This window comes from Heterocephalus glaber, unplaced genomic scaffold, assembly GCF_053883595.1.
Source record: "Heterocephalus glaber isolate CG9 unplaced genomic scaffold, H.glaber_assembly_v1.0 deba00001454, whole genome shotgun sequence".
Lineage (NCBI taxonomy): Eukaryota > Metazoa > Chordata > Mammalia > Rodentia > Bathyergidae > Heterocephalus > Heterocephalus glaber.
This window is the reverse complement of record NW_028258303.1, coordinates 9,085,203-9,102,108: the sequence shown is the minus strand read 5'-3', so window position 1 is coordinate 9,102,108 and position 16,906 is coordinate 9,085,203. Positions and strand designations below refer to the sequence as shown.

Here is a 16,906-nt window from a genome sequence, read left to right as displayed (position 1 = left end):
TTCCATTTTTTTCGTATTTTTTCTTTTCCCTTTTTTCCTTTCCCCTACCCCTCCCATTTCCCCTGCTCCTTTAGATCTTCTCTTCCTATTATACAATATCAATTATACATTTTTTGAATTACAATATCAAGATCTAGGAGATATTACCACAGATTCTACAGAATTTAAAAGGATATAGAAAGCATATTACAAAAATCTGTTTTGAAATAAATTTGACAACTTCTAAGAAGTATCTTAGAAGACAAAATAATGAAACTAACTTTAGAGGAAATGTAAAATTTGAATAGCACCTATTAAAGAAAGTATATTCCTAGCTTGAAAACCTACCTATATGACAACAGCAGGCTCATATACATTTTAACTGATAAATTATATCAAACAAAGCAGAAAAAAGAAGGAACACGTCTCCCCTCATTTTAGGAGATCAACATTGTGCTAATCCTAAAACTGGATAAAGATAATAGAAAAGTATGAACATAGATAGAAATTTGTTTAACAAAACAAACTATTAGAAGTCAGATCTGGCAGTATGTAGAAAGTGGTTTTGTTATAGGGATGGCAGTGTTGATTCAGCATTGGAAGATCCACCCCCAAAAGTCATCATTTTAACAGAGGAAAGGAAAAAGCCATATGATCCTGTCACTAGTTGGAGAAAAAGTATTGGACTAAATTCTACAGCTGTTCATTGTAAAAGCTATCAGGAGCCTAGAAGTAGAACAGAACCTTCTCAGCAGATTAAAGACATGTACTCCATACTTCCAGCAAGAAAGCCTTATATGAATGGAGAAGATGCAATGCTTTCTCCTTAAGGTGGGGAACAAGGGCAGATATGCTTACTCTTTATCCGTCCATTAAACTTTGAAACCTAGTCCCCACCAAAATAGTCTGACAATAAAATGACACAATTAGGATGGGATTGGAAAGGTAGAAGCAAAATCTTTATATGTAGATGAAATGATTCTCTACAGAGAAAATACTAAGAAATCTCTAGGAGCCCCTAGAACTTGTATTTGAATTTAGCAGGATTAGAAAACACAAGGTATACATAAAAATTCAGGTCTGTGTATACTTGCTATAAATGAAGAACTGGATATTGAAATTTAAAAGTTATGTAGGTGTACAAAGGACCTAGAAAAGTGAAAAACAAAAACAGTGTTGGAAGACATTTAGTACCTATTTTTAAGACTTCTTCTAAAGCTACAGTAATCAAGGCAGTGTTGGTGTAAGGAAAGACATATAGATCATTTGAATAAAACAGAGAATCTAGAAATAGAACCACAGATATATGGTCCACTGAGTTTTGAAAGATTATTTAACATTAGCATTTTATAGAATATAAACTCAATTCAAGAGCCGTGGAAGAGATAGTGTTTTCAGCAAACAGCACTAGAAAACCTGGTAGCCGTATATAAAAAATTAACCTCAACCCTTTATTTCCATACATGAAAATAACTTGAAGGGATCTATGAACCTAAATATGAAAGCCTAAAAGTATAAAACTTTAAGAAGAAACTATAAGGGAAAATGTTTATGAATTCAGGGTAGGCAAGAACTACTTAGGATACAAAAGACATGATGTATAAAAGAAAAAGATTGATAAATGAGATTACATCAAAATTTAAAACTTTAAATGACATCATGAAAATGAAAAGTAGTCCTTAAACAGACCATATATACAATGCATATAACCTATGACCAGAATATATAAAGAATTTTTAGAGCTCATTAATAGATAGCCCAATTAAAAAGTAGACATAAGAAGATGATAAATAGCCAGTATAGCACAAGGAAAGGTGTGCAACTCTAGAGTCAGAAAAATACTAATCAGTACAATAGCAAGATTGAATTATACACTCATTAGGGAGATGAAGTTAAAAATTTTAAAAGCCTTGTCATGACTTTTTCTTTTTGTTGGATTCTCCCCCTTTGCCTTTAATTTGTCATGCCCAATGGATTCATTCTGCTGGGTTTCCTGGGGTTGTGATCCTCATTGTCTTTTCCTAGGGTATTGTCTAAAACTTTTTGGAGTGCCGGTTTGATATTCATGAAGTTCCTGAGGTGCTCTTTATCATGAAAGTATCTTATTTCTCCATCAATTTTGAAAGATAGTTTTGCAGGTTACATCAGTCTGGGTTGGAAGCTGTTTTCCTTTAGGGCATGAAATACATCACTCCAAGCTCTTCTTGCCTTGAGGGTTTGCTTTGAGAAGTCTGCTGTGGGTTTGATGGCTTTCCTTTGTATGTGATTTGTTTCTTTTCTCTCACAGCTTGTAGAATTTTGTTCTTCTGTTGGATTTCTGGAATCCTAACTATTATATGCCTATGTGTAGATTTTTTTTTGATCAAGGCTAGCTGGAGTCCTATATGCCTCACTTATCTGTATGTCAAGTTCTTTTCCCCTCCTTGGGAAGTTTTCTGCCATCACTTCTGTGAACAGTTTTTTTTATGTCATCTGCACTCTCTCCTGTTTCTTCATTGACTCCAATCAGTCTTATGTTATTCTTCTTTGCATCGTCTAGCAGCTGCTGGATTGATTTCTCATGTTCCCTCACAATTTTAAAGCAATTTTTCTTTTCCTGGTCACTAATTGCAATCTTATCTTCTATATGTGAAATTCTATCCTCACATTGGTTCATTCTGCTGTGCAGACTTTCGATGGAGTTTTTAATCTCTTGGAAATCTGTTTGTATCTGTTTTATGGATTCCATTTGTTTCCTATGTTGGGATTCCATCATGTTCCTCAGATCCTCTATTTTTTATCTGTGTCCTCTCTAAGTTTATTAATCATGTCTTGCACCATGAGCACTATCTTTGCTGTTATCTGAGTAATTATTTCTGATTTCATTTTTCTGATATCCTCTTTGTTGCCAGTTCAGAGAGTCCAAGTGGTTGAATATCAGATTGTTCCATTTCCTTTCCCTTTGGGGTTGCTGTTGGTGATCCAGAAGTCTGTTTTTGAGGCTTGTTTATGTGTCTTCTCATTTCCACGGTGGGGGCTGGGGTGCTTCTGGTGCCCGTGCGGCTCACCTTCTTTGCCTTAGGAACTTGGGAAGGTGGCAGGGGTGCTTCCTTCCAGGTGCTGGACCAGCTCAGCTTCTGTGCCCTAGGAGCATGGGATGGCGGTGGGGGAGCTTCTTTCCGGGTGCTGGGACCGGCTGAGCGTCTCTGCCCTAGGAGTTTGGGCTGGCGGCGGGGGAGCTTCCTTCCGGGTGCTGGGACCAGCTCACCTTCTCTCAAAAACTTGCTTTTCTGAAATGCATTTACTCTGTAGGTATTAACGCTATATTTTATTAGAAAATGGAATATGAAACCAAATAGAGATGGTGTTTACCATTAAGATGTTGAAGTCAAAGATTGATAAACAGAGCTTTCCTCTGCTAGGTATAGCTGAGGATACATAAACAGACAGTACTAGATCCATAGTGAGGGAGGGTGGGAGGAAGTATCAGAGAAGACAACCTGCAAGGGGCATTGTGGTGGCAGTAGGAGTTTTGCTGCACTGCAGGTGCTGGAAAGACATTCCAAGCAGGTGCACCCACAGGTAACAGTGAATAGAAATGGATATCATGAAAGTTACTGGAGCATGAAAAGTGAGCAGAGGAAGAACGAATCAGGAGGTTTAGATAACTCCTAGGATCTAAAGAGCATTTCTGAAAAGCATGGATAATTCTGACCGATACATATTTTATCTTTCTGTCACTTTTTCCTTCTTAGTAGGAAGTACATGTTCATATAAAATAAGGTGAAATCTAAATGATTTTTATTTTCAATGATTTTATATCTATTCCGGATCATCCCTTTCAGTGAGCAGTTGTCTTTTGAAATCTCTGAGGATTTTATGTAAATAAAGCAGGAAATACATATCAGTAGCCTGAATATGTAATTGGAACCCAGGGAACATATGGCTGTTTTCATTAAGTATATAAGAGGAGGCGTGATTACTGAATATTTTTTCTGAAAATTTTCCTTAGTGAAATCTTTTGAACACTTGAATACTTGCAAAAGAAATATGGAATTGAGTCATTCTTTTATTTTTAATGCTAGTTCAAATGCAAAAAATGCTAAGAAAAGTCATGAACTATTTCAATATCCATACATTTTGAAGATACTTCAATAAAGACGGTTAATATTTTAACATTTAATGGACTGAAGTCCATAGGTTCACAGACAGCTTTAAGCCATTATGATCAGGAATACTGTAATTCGGGAAAAACTTCAGTAGGCATTGAATGAAAATAAATGCTTCATATAAATGAAAAATATCACAGGAGAGAAGGATGTTAATTGAAATATTAAGAATAAAATCCTGAAAAATGCTTTATTCGTTTTGTCTGTTTTGAAAGAAATATACTGTGAAGACAATACATTTGTATTTCTGAAAAATTTCAAGAGGTAAATTGTTTCCCTTTATATTTTCACTTTTCTTTAGCAAAAACACTACAACACTTAGTCTGTCTTGGGAGTGATTCACACATGGTTTGCTTTAAACTCAAATTCACCAGAAATAAAGAAACCTTTGTACAGATATTATGGAAAACAGTATGGAGGTTCCTCAAAAAACTAAAAATTGAGCTACCAAGTGATTGAGAAATTTCTATATGGGTATGTATCTAAGGTAGTGATGGTGAACCTTTTTAGAGACTGAGTGCCCAAACTGCAACCCCAAACCCACTTATTTATCACCAAGTGCCAGCACTGCCCCTGTGTGTGCTGTTTTCTGATGTTCAGTTGCCTGGCCTTCCTGGGCCAGCTTGAGTCACGTGCTGACAGAGAGTGCTGTGTGTGCCTGCTGCAGCACATGTGCCTGTGCCGGCCCTGATCTAAGAGAACTGACATCAGTATGATGAAATAATCTTCAGTTCTATGTTCATTGTAGCACTGTTAACAACAGCCAAGATATGAAACAAATTCTTCAGCCTTCAGAAAGAAGAAAAATTCTATCTATTGCAACAGTGTAGATGAGTTTGTAGGATATTATGCTCAGTGAGGTAAACCAGCAGATAGGGAAAATACTACGTGTACTCCATGGACATGGGATTTTAAAAAGGCCAACTTGATGAAGTAGGAGAGTGATGCTCACCAGAGACTGAAGTTGGAGAGAAGGCATGAGGAATGGGCAGAGACTGTTTTTAAGGGTCAAAGTTTCAATTGAACAGGAGGAATGTATTTCAGGATCTAGTGCATAGCATGGTGAAGAGTCAATTATAATGTATTGTATGCTTCAAAATTGCTGATAAGAGTACATTTCTATGTGCTCACCACAAGGAAAGGGTAATCTTTGAGGTGATAGATATGTTAGCCTGATTTAATTATTCCCTCATAATAACCATATAATAAAATATAATGCTATACTGTACAAAGATATTCAATTATTAGTTTTAAATTAGAAGAAAGTCAATTAAGATAACCAAAATTCAGTGATGACAATGAAGAATCAATAAGTCTTGAAATGAAAATCTCTCAGATTTTATGTTGTTTGAAGCAAAATATTAAATATTTTTGAAAGCATCTGAAGGAAAATATTCTCAATTTTTTTCATATGCTTCACCAAGGTAATGAAAGTATTTGATTAATTCTCATGTCTGTAAAGATAAAATGGAAATTTTGTAATTTTATGTATTTGATAGTGTCTAGCAGGTAAATTTTGTCCCAAGAATCAACCAAATGAAACTGACTCTGATTTGTACTGACAAAGGGGGAGTGGGTATTTCAGGTAAGGTATTAAGTGGAATTTAAAAACAAGCATTCCTTTACTTTCTCTTTGGGGCTGGGGATTTAGCTCAGTGGTTCTGGCACTTGCCTCGCCAGTGCAAGGTCCTGAGTTTGATCCCCGGTACCAAAAAAAAAATAAAAAATAAAAATAAAAAAATAAAAAAAGCACGCTAAAATAGCAACCAAAGTATGGTACATTGCAAAAGTCAGTGAAAAATAGCAGCAAGCAGAACAGTGAGTTTGGCTGCACAATTCTGAATTCCTGTGGTAAAAGCAGGGCTGGGCTTTTTGTAAGCCACAGTCTTCCCTCTCACTCCAGTGAGGGCAGCATGTACTACGTGAATTATGAGCCAGCCTGGTGGTTGGGAAGGCTTAATTGCTTATTCTGGCTTTACTATTAGTAGTTGGAAATTAGTAGTTAGTTGGGTGTCACTAGGCAAGTTATCTTTGCTTTTGCTATAAAATATTCATAGTAATGTTGCATCCTTCTGGAGTTACAACCAGTGAAAGAGAATCTTTGGGAAAGTCCTTGGTGGATCATAGTTGATGAACTATAGCTGCTGTCTTCTTCCTCTGTTCACCTCCTGTTTCATCAGCACCCTAGAGCCTGATAATGATGAGGTTCATAGATTGTTTCTGACTCTCTCAGTATGAATTCTCACTTTTTTTTTTTTTTTAGTACTGGGGATCAAACTCAGGTCCTTGCACTTGCATAGCAGGCGGTGAAACCACTGAGCTAAGTCCCCAGCATGAATTCTCACTTTCCTCAGGATTTAAGTCTTGTATTCAATTCCTAGCTATGGCTCCCTCCTAAGATTAGCCTGTTTATAACTCTGCTCTCCACCCTTTGTGATTTAATTTCTTCCACCAGTGGCCTAATTATCTTTAAACCTCTGAAATCAGTGGCTAAGTCAAAGAATTTGCCCCAATTGATTTTTCATTGAATGAAGATGTTTGAGCCTGGCCACACCATTGTGTAGTCTGTGATTCTGTTAATCTTATGTTGATAGTTGTTGAGTTTTGTGGTTTAAAACATGCCTGCATCTGGTGGTCTCCAACAGGAGCAATGATGAGCATTCTCATGATCATAGCTGTTACATACCTGCTATTTATCGAAGTAGATAAACATAAAAGGTTAAGATAAAACAACTTGAAATTATAGAATCACTTGGGAGCAATAAGTCTGGGTCTTAAATAATGATCTTGTGTCTTCCCATCTAACATTCTTGATTAAATTTTTTTTGTAATCTGGAAATTTTTGTATAAGATTTTATGCAAATTGTTGGATCATTTCCTTATTTACAAATTGAAAAAAATTCTTGTTTCAGAATTTTATTATTTATTATTTTAGTATAAATCCTATGCCATGTGTTAAAAAAGTAATATTTTGTTTCACCAGATCTTACTTCTAATTAAATTCTATTGACGTGTTCTTTTTCTTTTAACTTTTCTTAGGCTGCTAAATTGGCTATCACACTGCAAGCCTTGGAGTCCCAATGGGGGACTCGGGATCAAGACGCTCTACCCTGGTCTCTCGGTTGCCAATATTTAGAAGAAGTATTAGCAGAAAACATGACTCCCTTCCTTCCTCACCCTCTTCCAGTAATACAGTTGGTGTCCATAGTTCCTCTCCTTCCAGCACCAACTCAAGCTCAGGTAGTACAGGGAAACGCAGGAGTATATTCCGCACTCCTTCCATCAGCTTCCACCATAAGAAGGGAAGTGAAGCTAAGCAAGAGCCTCCCAACCAGAACCTTAGTATTTCAAATGGTGCTCAGCCTGGTCACAGCAATATACAGAAACTGACTTTGGAAGAACATATTAAAACCAGGGGAAGACATTCTGTGAGTTTTAGTAGTTCACGAAATAAGAAGATTACAAGATCATTGACAGAGGATTTTGAAAGGGAAAAGGAGCACTCAACTAATAAGAATGTCTTTATAAATTGTCTAAGCTCTGGCAGAAGTGAGGGAGATGATTCTGGATTCATGGAAGAACAGACTCGCCATTCTGTTAAGCAGACAACAAGGAAGCTACTCCCTAAATCTTTTTCTTCTCACTATAAATTTTCTAAGCCAGTTCCCCAGAGCCAGTCCATTTCATTGGTACAACAGTCTGAATTCTCCCTGGAAATTACACAGTACCAAGAAAGAGAACCTGTATTTGTAAGAGCTTCTCCATCTTGTTCTGTGGATGCAACTGAACGGGCAGGAAGCTCTCTACAATCTCCTTTACTTTCCGCTGATCTTACCACAGCTCAGACACCTTCAGAATTTTTGGCCTTGACTGAAGATTCTGTTTCTGAAGCAGATGCATTTCCTAAAAGTGGAAGTATGGCATCCCACTGTGATAACTTTGGCCACAATGATTCTACCTCTCAGATCTCTCCCAATCCTGCTGCTCTTACAAAAATGAAGATTGAACTTACAGGAGTTATTCCCTGTACAATTATGTCTCCTGGGAAATACAGGTTAGAAGGCCAATGTAGCACTGACTCTAATTCCTTCTTGGAAACCTCTGCTGCTAATCAGAAGGAAGTGTTACGGCAAATCACTGAGCTACCTGTTAAGAATGTGAGCAACTCAGAGACTCCCCTGCCAACAGATATTCAAACAGAAGACAACACGGTGTCACAAAATGGTAACACAGCGCTGAGGACAAGCTCCCCAAGGAAACTTGGCTGGTACGAGCAACATAAAGCAGTAGCTGAACGTATGAAAGGGATGCATCCTGTTTCAGATTCAAGGATAATACCTTCTTCCGGTGATCATCATTTTTTTAACAAAGCGTCATATGGGTATGAAGGAAATGCTGCCAAAGGTATGCTGATTTTTCTTTGTGTAATAATTGTTTATTAATTTTCATTATAATTTATTCAGTTTTTTACTCTGTTTCATGAATGGGAATCATGCATTCTTTATTTTTCATTCTCTGCAGTCTATCCTGTTTATAATTTGTTTTAAATATTTCCCTTGCTTGATTTTAAGCTTACCTCAATTATATTGTATTTGAATATAACCAGGCAATAGAGTTCATTTTTATTAATTGAGTTAATCAGATTCTGATCTCAGAAGAAGGTGGAAAAAAACCTCATTTTATTTGCAGTGTGGCTTTATCTAAAATAAAGACTTTTTTGCATTTCATTATAGAAGTATTGATATTTGTTTGTTAATGAAATGAATATGTTCCAGTCAAAATCATTACAAAAGAGATTTGCGTAATTTAAATTCTATTTCCTGTGTTAACAAAGCTTTCACTCTTAACTAGGATCCATGTTTTGGCACAAATTAATGCAATCTCTAAATATAGAAGAATTGCAACCTTTACAAATACTGTCCTAGTGTTAGGAGGTGAGGAGTCTTATCCAGCTTCTTGCTGTCCTAAACAAAGAATCGGCTACTCAAAAGTAGCCCTAAGATCAAAGGTTTATTTGAAAGAGAAAGGAAATGATACCCTCTACAGGGTGAGAGTGGTCCAGTGGGAAGAGCTCACAGCTGGAAGAAGCTTGGCCCTGAGGTTTGAAGCCTTAGAGTTTGGGATGGGTCTGAAGGGTTGGTTTGAGGTCTAACCCCTGTCAGGGAGCAGCTTGACTGGCCCTTCTGTGAGGAAGTAGAGTTTTTGGCATTTTATGGCCGTTGGACGAACTGCAGTGGCTCTGAAGCCCAAAGGCTTGGGGGTGTGGGGATGTAGGGCTCAGCAGGGTGTTGCCAAATTTGCATAATCAATGCCATGGTGGTGATTAGGGTTGAGGTCTGCTAAGGGTTGCAGAAGACCACTGCCTGCATCCCTGGGGATTTATTTTGTATAAGTGAAGTTACCTGTTACCTCTTCCCCTTCTATGTGGACCTGAGCACCCTGGTCCTGGGCTAATGTCTATCTCAGAAGGTGGATCTAGTCCTAGAAATCGGGCTCCACCGTGTGCTGTCCCTTCTTTCCCTAGCCATTTCTTGGTTACCTTATGTCTCAGATCTAGCCCAGAGTTGGGCCCTAAGGTGGTCCTCCCTTCTCTCTCCTGCCTCACTGGCACCAGGAAGATTGAGATAGGAAGATCACCAAGTTTATTCCTAATTTGTGCAATTTGTAAAGATTTTGTCTAAAACAAAAAAAAGTATTGGGGATGTAACTCATTGTAAAGGCCCTAGCTCACTCCCCAGCACCAGGAAATTAAAAAAAGAAAAAAAAGAAAATGTACAGTCCTTGGAGCCTGGAGACCCAGCCTTATCCAACCCTATCTGTAACATTAACCAGCTGTGTAACCTTGAGCATATTTTCTTTGGTTTAAATGCAAGAGTGTTTGTATATGAATTACTTCAGTTTGCTCCAGAAAACTATTATTTAACATAAAATTCAGTTCAAGAAAATTGTTGAATATATTCAACCTACTTTTAGATATCACTTTTTATTCCATTTTCTCTATTATGTTTATTATCATTGCTGCTATTACTAATTTTCTCAATGTCAAAAATGACTATGTCCCAGATACCAGTTTGTGTACTTTGTATGTGTTAACTAGTAAATGATTGAAATTGCTACTGTTGTTATAAGCTATTTTATAGGAAAGAAAATTGGAGGACAGATAATTTATATGTCCTGTCACAGAGTTAATAAGTGATTGATTGGATATGAATGCTGTGAGGTAAACTTGTATGTTTCCTATTTTACAAAATGAAAATGGGGGCCAAGGGGTCATATAGCTGATGAGTAGCACAGCCAAGTTATAACTTTCAGAACCCAAAGTGCAGCCTCTAAACAACTGTATTTATGACCTAAAATAATAAACTTTAAGTCACACGATAAATTATGATGTCAAGAATCATGAAATTTTATGATTTCACTAGTCTTTCCATGAACATAGTAATTTTTCAGTTCTGAATAAATAAGCTACTTTTATAGCTGTCTTAAAATATTTTGTATATTTGATACAGCATCACTTTTCTCTATTTTTTCTTTTTTTTTTTTTGAAGTTGGTAGTCTTGTCTATATTTTTAGGTTAAGTTAAGCTTGCTTACTTTCTTGAGGGTTTGTTTGGAGGTTCTAACGTGTAGCACAGCTACTCTATAACCTTAGCCAGAGAAAGGAAGTCCTCTACAGGAGAAAGTTTTCTTCCTTGACCCTGGGGTAAGGTCATCCTCTGGCCCAGTGTAGAGCTTCTGCAGGGACACATATGGACCGGGACTGAGGAAGGGACACCATTAGCGAACACTGGGCCTCAGATTAGAATCCAGGTGGTTTTAAGAAAATATGGCCTGCAATTACCGTCTGATCTGATCTTTTACACGTGGTATCCAGGTACGCCCTGTACCCCATAAATAGACACAATCGCTTCATGTTAAAGATGAAAATTTTATTTTAGTGGAAACAAAAAGAAAAGAAAAGAAAGAAATGGCCCAAGAAAGGGTAGAAATGTCATTACCCTGATACATCGTTCTTATTTTGCAATGATGACCCACCTCAGTATCTAATTGAATATCATTTTTATCTCTGGAAACTAGGGACTATTCAACAATTATGATAATGATTATGAATCTGATGTTTCTTAATACTTATTTTTAAATTTTTGTGAAAAATATTTAATCTGATAATTAACACACCCCTGGATATTTGAGGTGCACTTATGTCACAATCATGATATTTAACTTTTATTCATTTGTTTAAAACATTTTTATAAACAACTACTCTACATTCGCTTAATAGATTCTGCTCCAAAATCTTTAAACCAGTAAATGAGCCTAAATAGAATAGTCCGTCCATCCACCTATCCATCCATCCATCCATCCATCCATCCAACAAGTACAGTTTTAGCGCTGTTTTTAGCATTTGTGATATAGCAAAATCTGGCATAAATCCCTGCCTTTGTGAAGCTTACTTTCCACTGGGGATTCTCAGACAGTACAAACAAGTAAATGTCAGATGGTGCTAACTGCTGAGGACAAATTTGAAGCAGAATAAAGAATGAGGTGCCACCTTGCTCATCATACTTAAAGCTGCAGCCTGCAGTCTCACATTATACATCCTAATTCTTTACTCTGCTTTAAGATAACATGTTAGCACAAATTTGAAGGACTGCAGGGAGTAACCGTGCTGATATTTGAAGGTACTGTCTCAGTGCAAAGATCCTGGGTCACAGTGTCACGGAAACAACAGGAAGCTGGTGTGACATAAGGAGATTAAAGGGCAGGAGGGGTCAGAACAGGACTCAGAAAGATGAACAAGGTGGGTCCCTATGGGGACAGACAGCAGGTCACCTTCTGAGGAACCTGCTTGGCCACTGGAAAGATGCTGGCTGTGGGGCACTGGCACAGTGATGGGAACAGAGCTCCCTGTGTGTGTTTGTAGCATTCTGTAGGTAGTAGTGTGGTGGGAATGCAGAAACACTGAAGGGAGCAGGCAGAGGAGCAGGATTTTACAGAGCACTGCAATATCCAATCCAGGAACTCAGGGAAGGAGGTAGTGAGAAGTGATCAGATTCTGCATAAAAGTGGAAGAAAATACAGACAAAATTTGTTTATCTGACTCATGACAGTTAGGAGGAAGCCAAGGAAGACCCCAAAAGTTTTTGGCTTTAAGGAGATTATACAATGAAGCAAACAAAACTGCCACTGTGCATTTCAGTTTCCCTGTGATTGAGAATTTTTGAATGACAGTAAGTTTTCCATTCTCTTTCAGTGGAACATTTCTAAAACTTCCCTTAGCTATTTATATTAATTTTAATTTTCGAATAGTTCTTGCCAGCAGCCTCAGCCCATACCGTGAAGGAAGATTTATAGAGAGGCGCCTGAGATCTTCCTCAGAAGGAACTGCAGGGAGTAGCAGAATGATTGGGAAACCAAAGGACGGAAACGTGGGAGAAGTAAATAGTTTAAGAAAGCAAAGAGCAGGTTCCTCCTCATCCAAAATGAACAGTATGGTAAGTACATATGTTTTGAAATAATAAAATAATATGGTGTATCTGGCATGTTCATGCCTCTTGCAAGAGGAATGCAGACTGAAGAATAGACAGTTGTTATTTGAAGGGAAGTTGGTCTCTTCAGTTGATGTCTCAAATCAAAGACGTGAATTTTTTACTTGAGATTCTTACAGGACAGGACAGATGGAGGCACAACATGAGCCACCCTTAGTTCCCTTCTTCCTGCTTCCATAGGTTGTCCATTTTAGGACAAGGCTGTAGAATACACAAGGTAAGAAAACCAGTGATTGTGGGGGACACCCTTGGGCACCATCATCTGTTCACCCCACAAACCACTCTGAAAAAGTCCTTTTGTAAAGTATACTTATGCCAGGACCACCTGTAGGCCCCTCGGTGCTCCCTACTCTGCTGCTCCCCCAGTGCCCACCATCCAGGGTGACGCTGGGTGTGGAGGCTGTCGGGCCATTGCAGAATGCCCATCTGAAGTGTGAACACATGGAGATAGTGGATTCCTGAGCTTGCCCCTGTGGGCTGCGTGTACCCTGAGGGCTGCGTGTATTTGAACCTTGCCTGCATCATTCAGTGGGGCTGGGGTGGTAGAAGTGAGGAGTGGATAGCGGTCCCAAGCCCTCGGGTCTCACACATGTCAGGATGAGCTTGCCTACAGGAGTCCCTTTTCAGCAATGTATTTAATTCCTATTATTTCCCAGTACTTCTTTAACTTTACCTACCAGCTTATCAATGGATAGATGCGAAACATATAGAAAATAAATCAATTATAAACCATGTGGTTTTAGATAATTAAGTTTTAAATGAAAATATTAGGCCACCCACATCTAGCAATAAGTTAGCAAGGTAACATTGAGTAACAGAAATGAGTTTGAGCTTAGCCATTTTGGCTTAGCCATTTCTTAATCTTGGGCGAATCAGGAACTACAGCACAACACATGATAACGGGCCTCTTGCTTCATTATTTATTGCCAGAAAAGACTACGTGTGTTTAAATCTGTACATATAAAAAGATGTTATACAGTATTTCATCTTCCTGGTTTTTTTTTTTGTATGTTGAAAATGCTGTATCACCATTACAATTGATATATTTGTCTGAAAAATTATTTTAAAAGATTTTCAAGTATTACAAGTATTTTAAAAAAACTTTCAAGTATTACAAGTGTTAAACTTTGGATACCTAGGTATTACAAAGCATTTCTTTTTAGAAAATCTTCATTGTTTCTTTATAGAAGAGTGTTTGTATTAGTAATTTTACATTGTATATTCAAATTGCCCAAAATTGGACTTTTCTTTATACCTCAAAAATTTTATTACATTTAATTTAAATAATTTTGCTTGTAACGTCACAAAGTCAGTGTTCGTTGCAGGTCCACGTTCACAATTTAGAACTTCAAATGTTAAAACCCAAAAAGTGATTTCATTCTTCTTCTTTATATAAAAGTGTCCCTACAGTTTTACAACTTGTCCACTAGATGGCAGGATTGCACCATCCTCATGGATGTAGAAAAATCTGTCAGGGAGGGGACAAAAACGTGCTAAAGATGCCGTCCACATTCGCTGGTCTTAGACATAATACTTGTTGAGATAAAAACTGTACTGACGCTTGAATTTTCAAAAAGGAAACATATCAAAGTTGTTTCGTGAATTTACTGTTTTCCTTTGGATTTTGTAATTCATCCTTCAGTTACTTTCAGCATTCAGTGGCTAAGTTAAAGTGAATGAATCTGTTTTACTTTCGCCAAGAGATGCTAGGATGCTGTAGGTAATTTTACATCTGTGTAAAACAAGTGATTTATGCAGAGTGATATATTTTCTCTACAAATTAATTCGTAAAAATTTCTTACAAATTAATTCAGGCAACTTTTTAAGAATGAGTTTGTGGTGCTGTTATTCTTTTATAACAATAAGACTAACATGTATTTTTGATTTTTTTTCAATCAAGGGCCTACTTTTGTTGTTTCTCATGTATTGTCTCATTCAGCCCTCACCTCAGTTCTATCAATTAAGTGGTACTATATTAATCAGATTGTGCAAAAAAAGAAAATAAAGCTCTGAGAAGATAAATAAGCAACTTCTCTAAAATCATATAATAGTAAATGTCAGAGATGGGATTTGAATCCAAATTTCCAAACCCTACAGACTTTTGGAGGAGTGCATTAGATTTAAGATTGTTTTGAACCAATTTGTATTTTACTTGGATTATTTCTTTGTAATGAAATAACTTGTCTAAATCTATACGCTAATCCTCTGTAAGAGACACAACAGAAAAAAATTTAATACTTATTCTGAAATTAGAATTTAGTATTATACCTTGATGCTGTGGTGAGTGGTATCAGTGTCTTTACTGAAAGATGACAAAAATACAAAAGACCTTCTTACAAGATAGGCTATGCACACCTAGGCAGAACTATGGTCCCTCATATAGTTCATGGTGATTTCAGTTTTGCCTGTCAGGTGTGACTCTATTTAATAAGATACTGAGGGGTTCTTAAATGCAGAAGATGCCTGCTAATGGGTTAGATACACTATAGTTCTCCTGTTGTATATGGGGATATTTCACTCTGGAAAGAAAAGAGCAGAATGTGTTAACTTAATAAATATCAGTGGCTCAGAAGTAACTTGAATTTACTTATATTTATTACATGAAAGTAAAATATATCTTCAATAATTTAATAAGCACTCACATTTCCTATATTTTATCAAATTACTTTAAATGGAAAATCTCCTGAATTTTCCTTTAAGGAGAACTTTTATATTTATCTTGACTTGTCTAAAAGAATTAAAAAGCTTTTCTAGATATAGCCTTTATTTCTAGTATCTTTCTTTGCACACTATGTTATATAAATGAATAAATATAAGAATATGTAATGGTTTCTCCAACAGCTTGACACAGTGATTTCTAACTCTTCAGTACTTTCTGGATCAAACTGTTTTAAACTTAAAAAAATTATGTAAAGGTAAATTCCTACATCATGGACTATACAGCAGACCTGGCATGCAAGAAGTAAAGAACCTGAGTGTATGTGTTGAGATAAATTTGGCCAAATGATAGCAAATAATCTCCAAGTCTTAATGGTTTCGTAGTAGAGCTTTTTATTAATCATCAGGCTCCATGAACACTGTGGAAGGTGCTGGGGTTCTATTCTCTGCCTCCTTGGTCTGTTTCCAGTAAGGAGGAAAGTATGAAAAAGAATCTCAGGATTAATATTTTAAATATCTGATGTAAAATATCCCAGTTCTACAACAGGCAAAAGCATTCTGTTGGTCTTGTTGGGTATATGTACCATTTGTTCAAACTCAAAATTAAGGGCAAAGCAAAAGTGGTAATTAGAAGATCTGATTCAATAAATTTTTCTTCTTAATTGTGCAGTCCTTAATGAGAATTTCCAATATGTGACACTGTTCATGGATTTTTGATTGTTAAAATAATGATGGCTGTTTTGGTGTAACTCATTGTCAGTGGAGTTAAAGCAAATATTGTTGTGTACCTAAGGAATCTTTAATGAGAAAAGGAAACCATTAATAGTTTTAAGGAAATCATTCTCCTCAGTTCTTATAAATTTTAACAAGGAATATCACAAATATAACATGTTAAATGTTAGATTACATTTGTTGATAACTGGCATCATTAATTTTACATTAATAGTCCCAATTCATAATATCTTTATTGACTTTTTTGTAGTTTCTAATGATATTTTTCCAGCAATGTCCTTCAAAGTTATATCACATATATGGCACACAACACAAAGTTAAAATTATTTAAATGTGTTTCATTTTATTTATTAGACTTCTGTGTTTTAAATGGAAGGAACTGTGTATTGTAGGTATTCATTAGTTATGGAAATTAATGTAGAAATGAGTGTCTAATAAACATGACTATATTACAACTGCTCATTAATGACTGATGCATGTTAATATAGGTGTAAATTAAGGCTTCCTATGGAATCATTGTGTGGTATACTTATGCACATTTTGACATTTTTATGTTTTATACAAATGTACAGATATTTTTATGATGAATTTAAAATAAAGCCTTTATTTGGTGATACTAAGTCTTACAATTTAGATAGTTAATTAAGTGCCTTAGAATTAAAGATACATACTTAATTGGCCAGGGCCAATTAAGACATTGTTTTAGTAGAAGAATAATTCATTATAAAATTATCACCATTATGGGGTAGCTTCTAGGATCATATCAGTAAAACTGTAATGGACTGGCCATGCAACAAGGGCTAGAAATAGTCAATTATTTGCGGTATTTGCTGGATAAATAAAT

The 16,906-nt window shown here is 36.4% G+C and overlaps 1 protein-coding gene across 8 annotated transcripts in view; it reads left to right on the top strand.

Moving 5' to 3' along the window:
- The window catches only part of Ccser1 (coiled-coil serine rich protein 1), a 1,339,591-nt gene that overhangs the window by 158,064 nt on the left and 1,164,621 nt on the right, over nt 1-16,906 (top strand). For all 8 annotated transcript variants that reach the window (XM_004848079.4, XM_087215778.1, XM_087215776.1 and 5 more), the window contains 2 exons: nt 7,167-8,531; nt 12,434-12,618. In XM_004848079.4, the coding sequence (XP_004848136.1) occupies nt 7,208-8,531; nt 12,434-12,618 (1,509 nt within the window). In that variant the 5' untranslated portion in view covers nt 7,167-7,207. The remainder of the gene's footprint in view (nt 1-7,166; nt 8,532-12,433; nt 12,619-16,906) is intronic.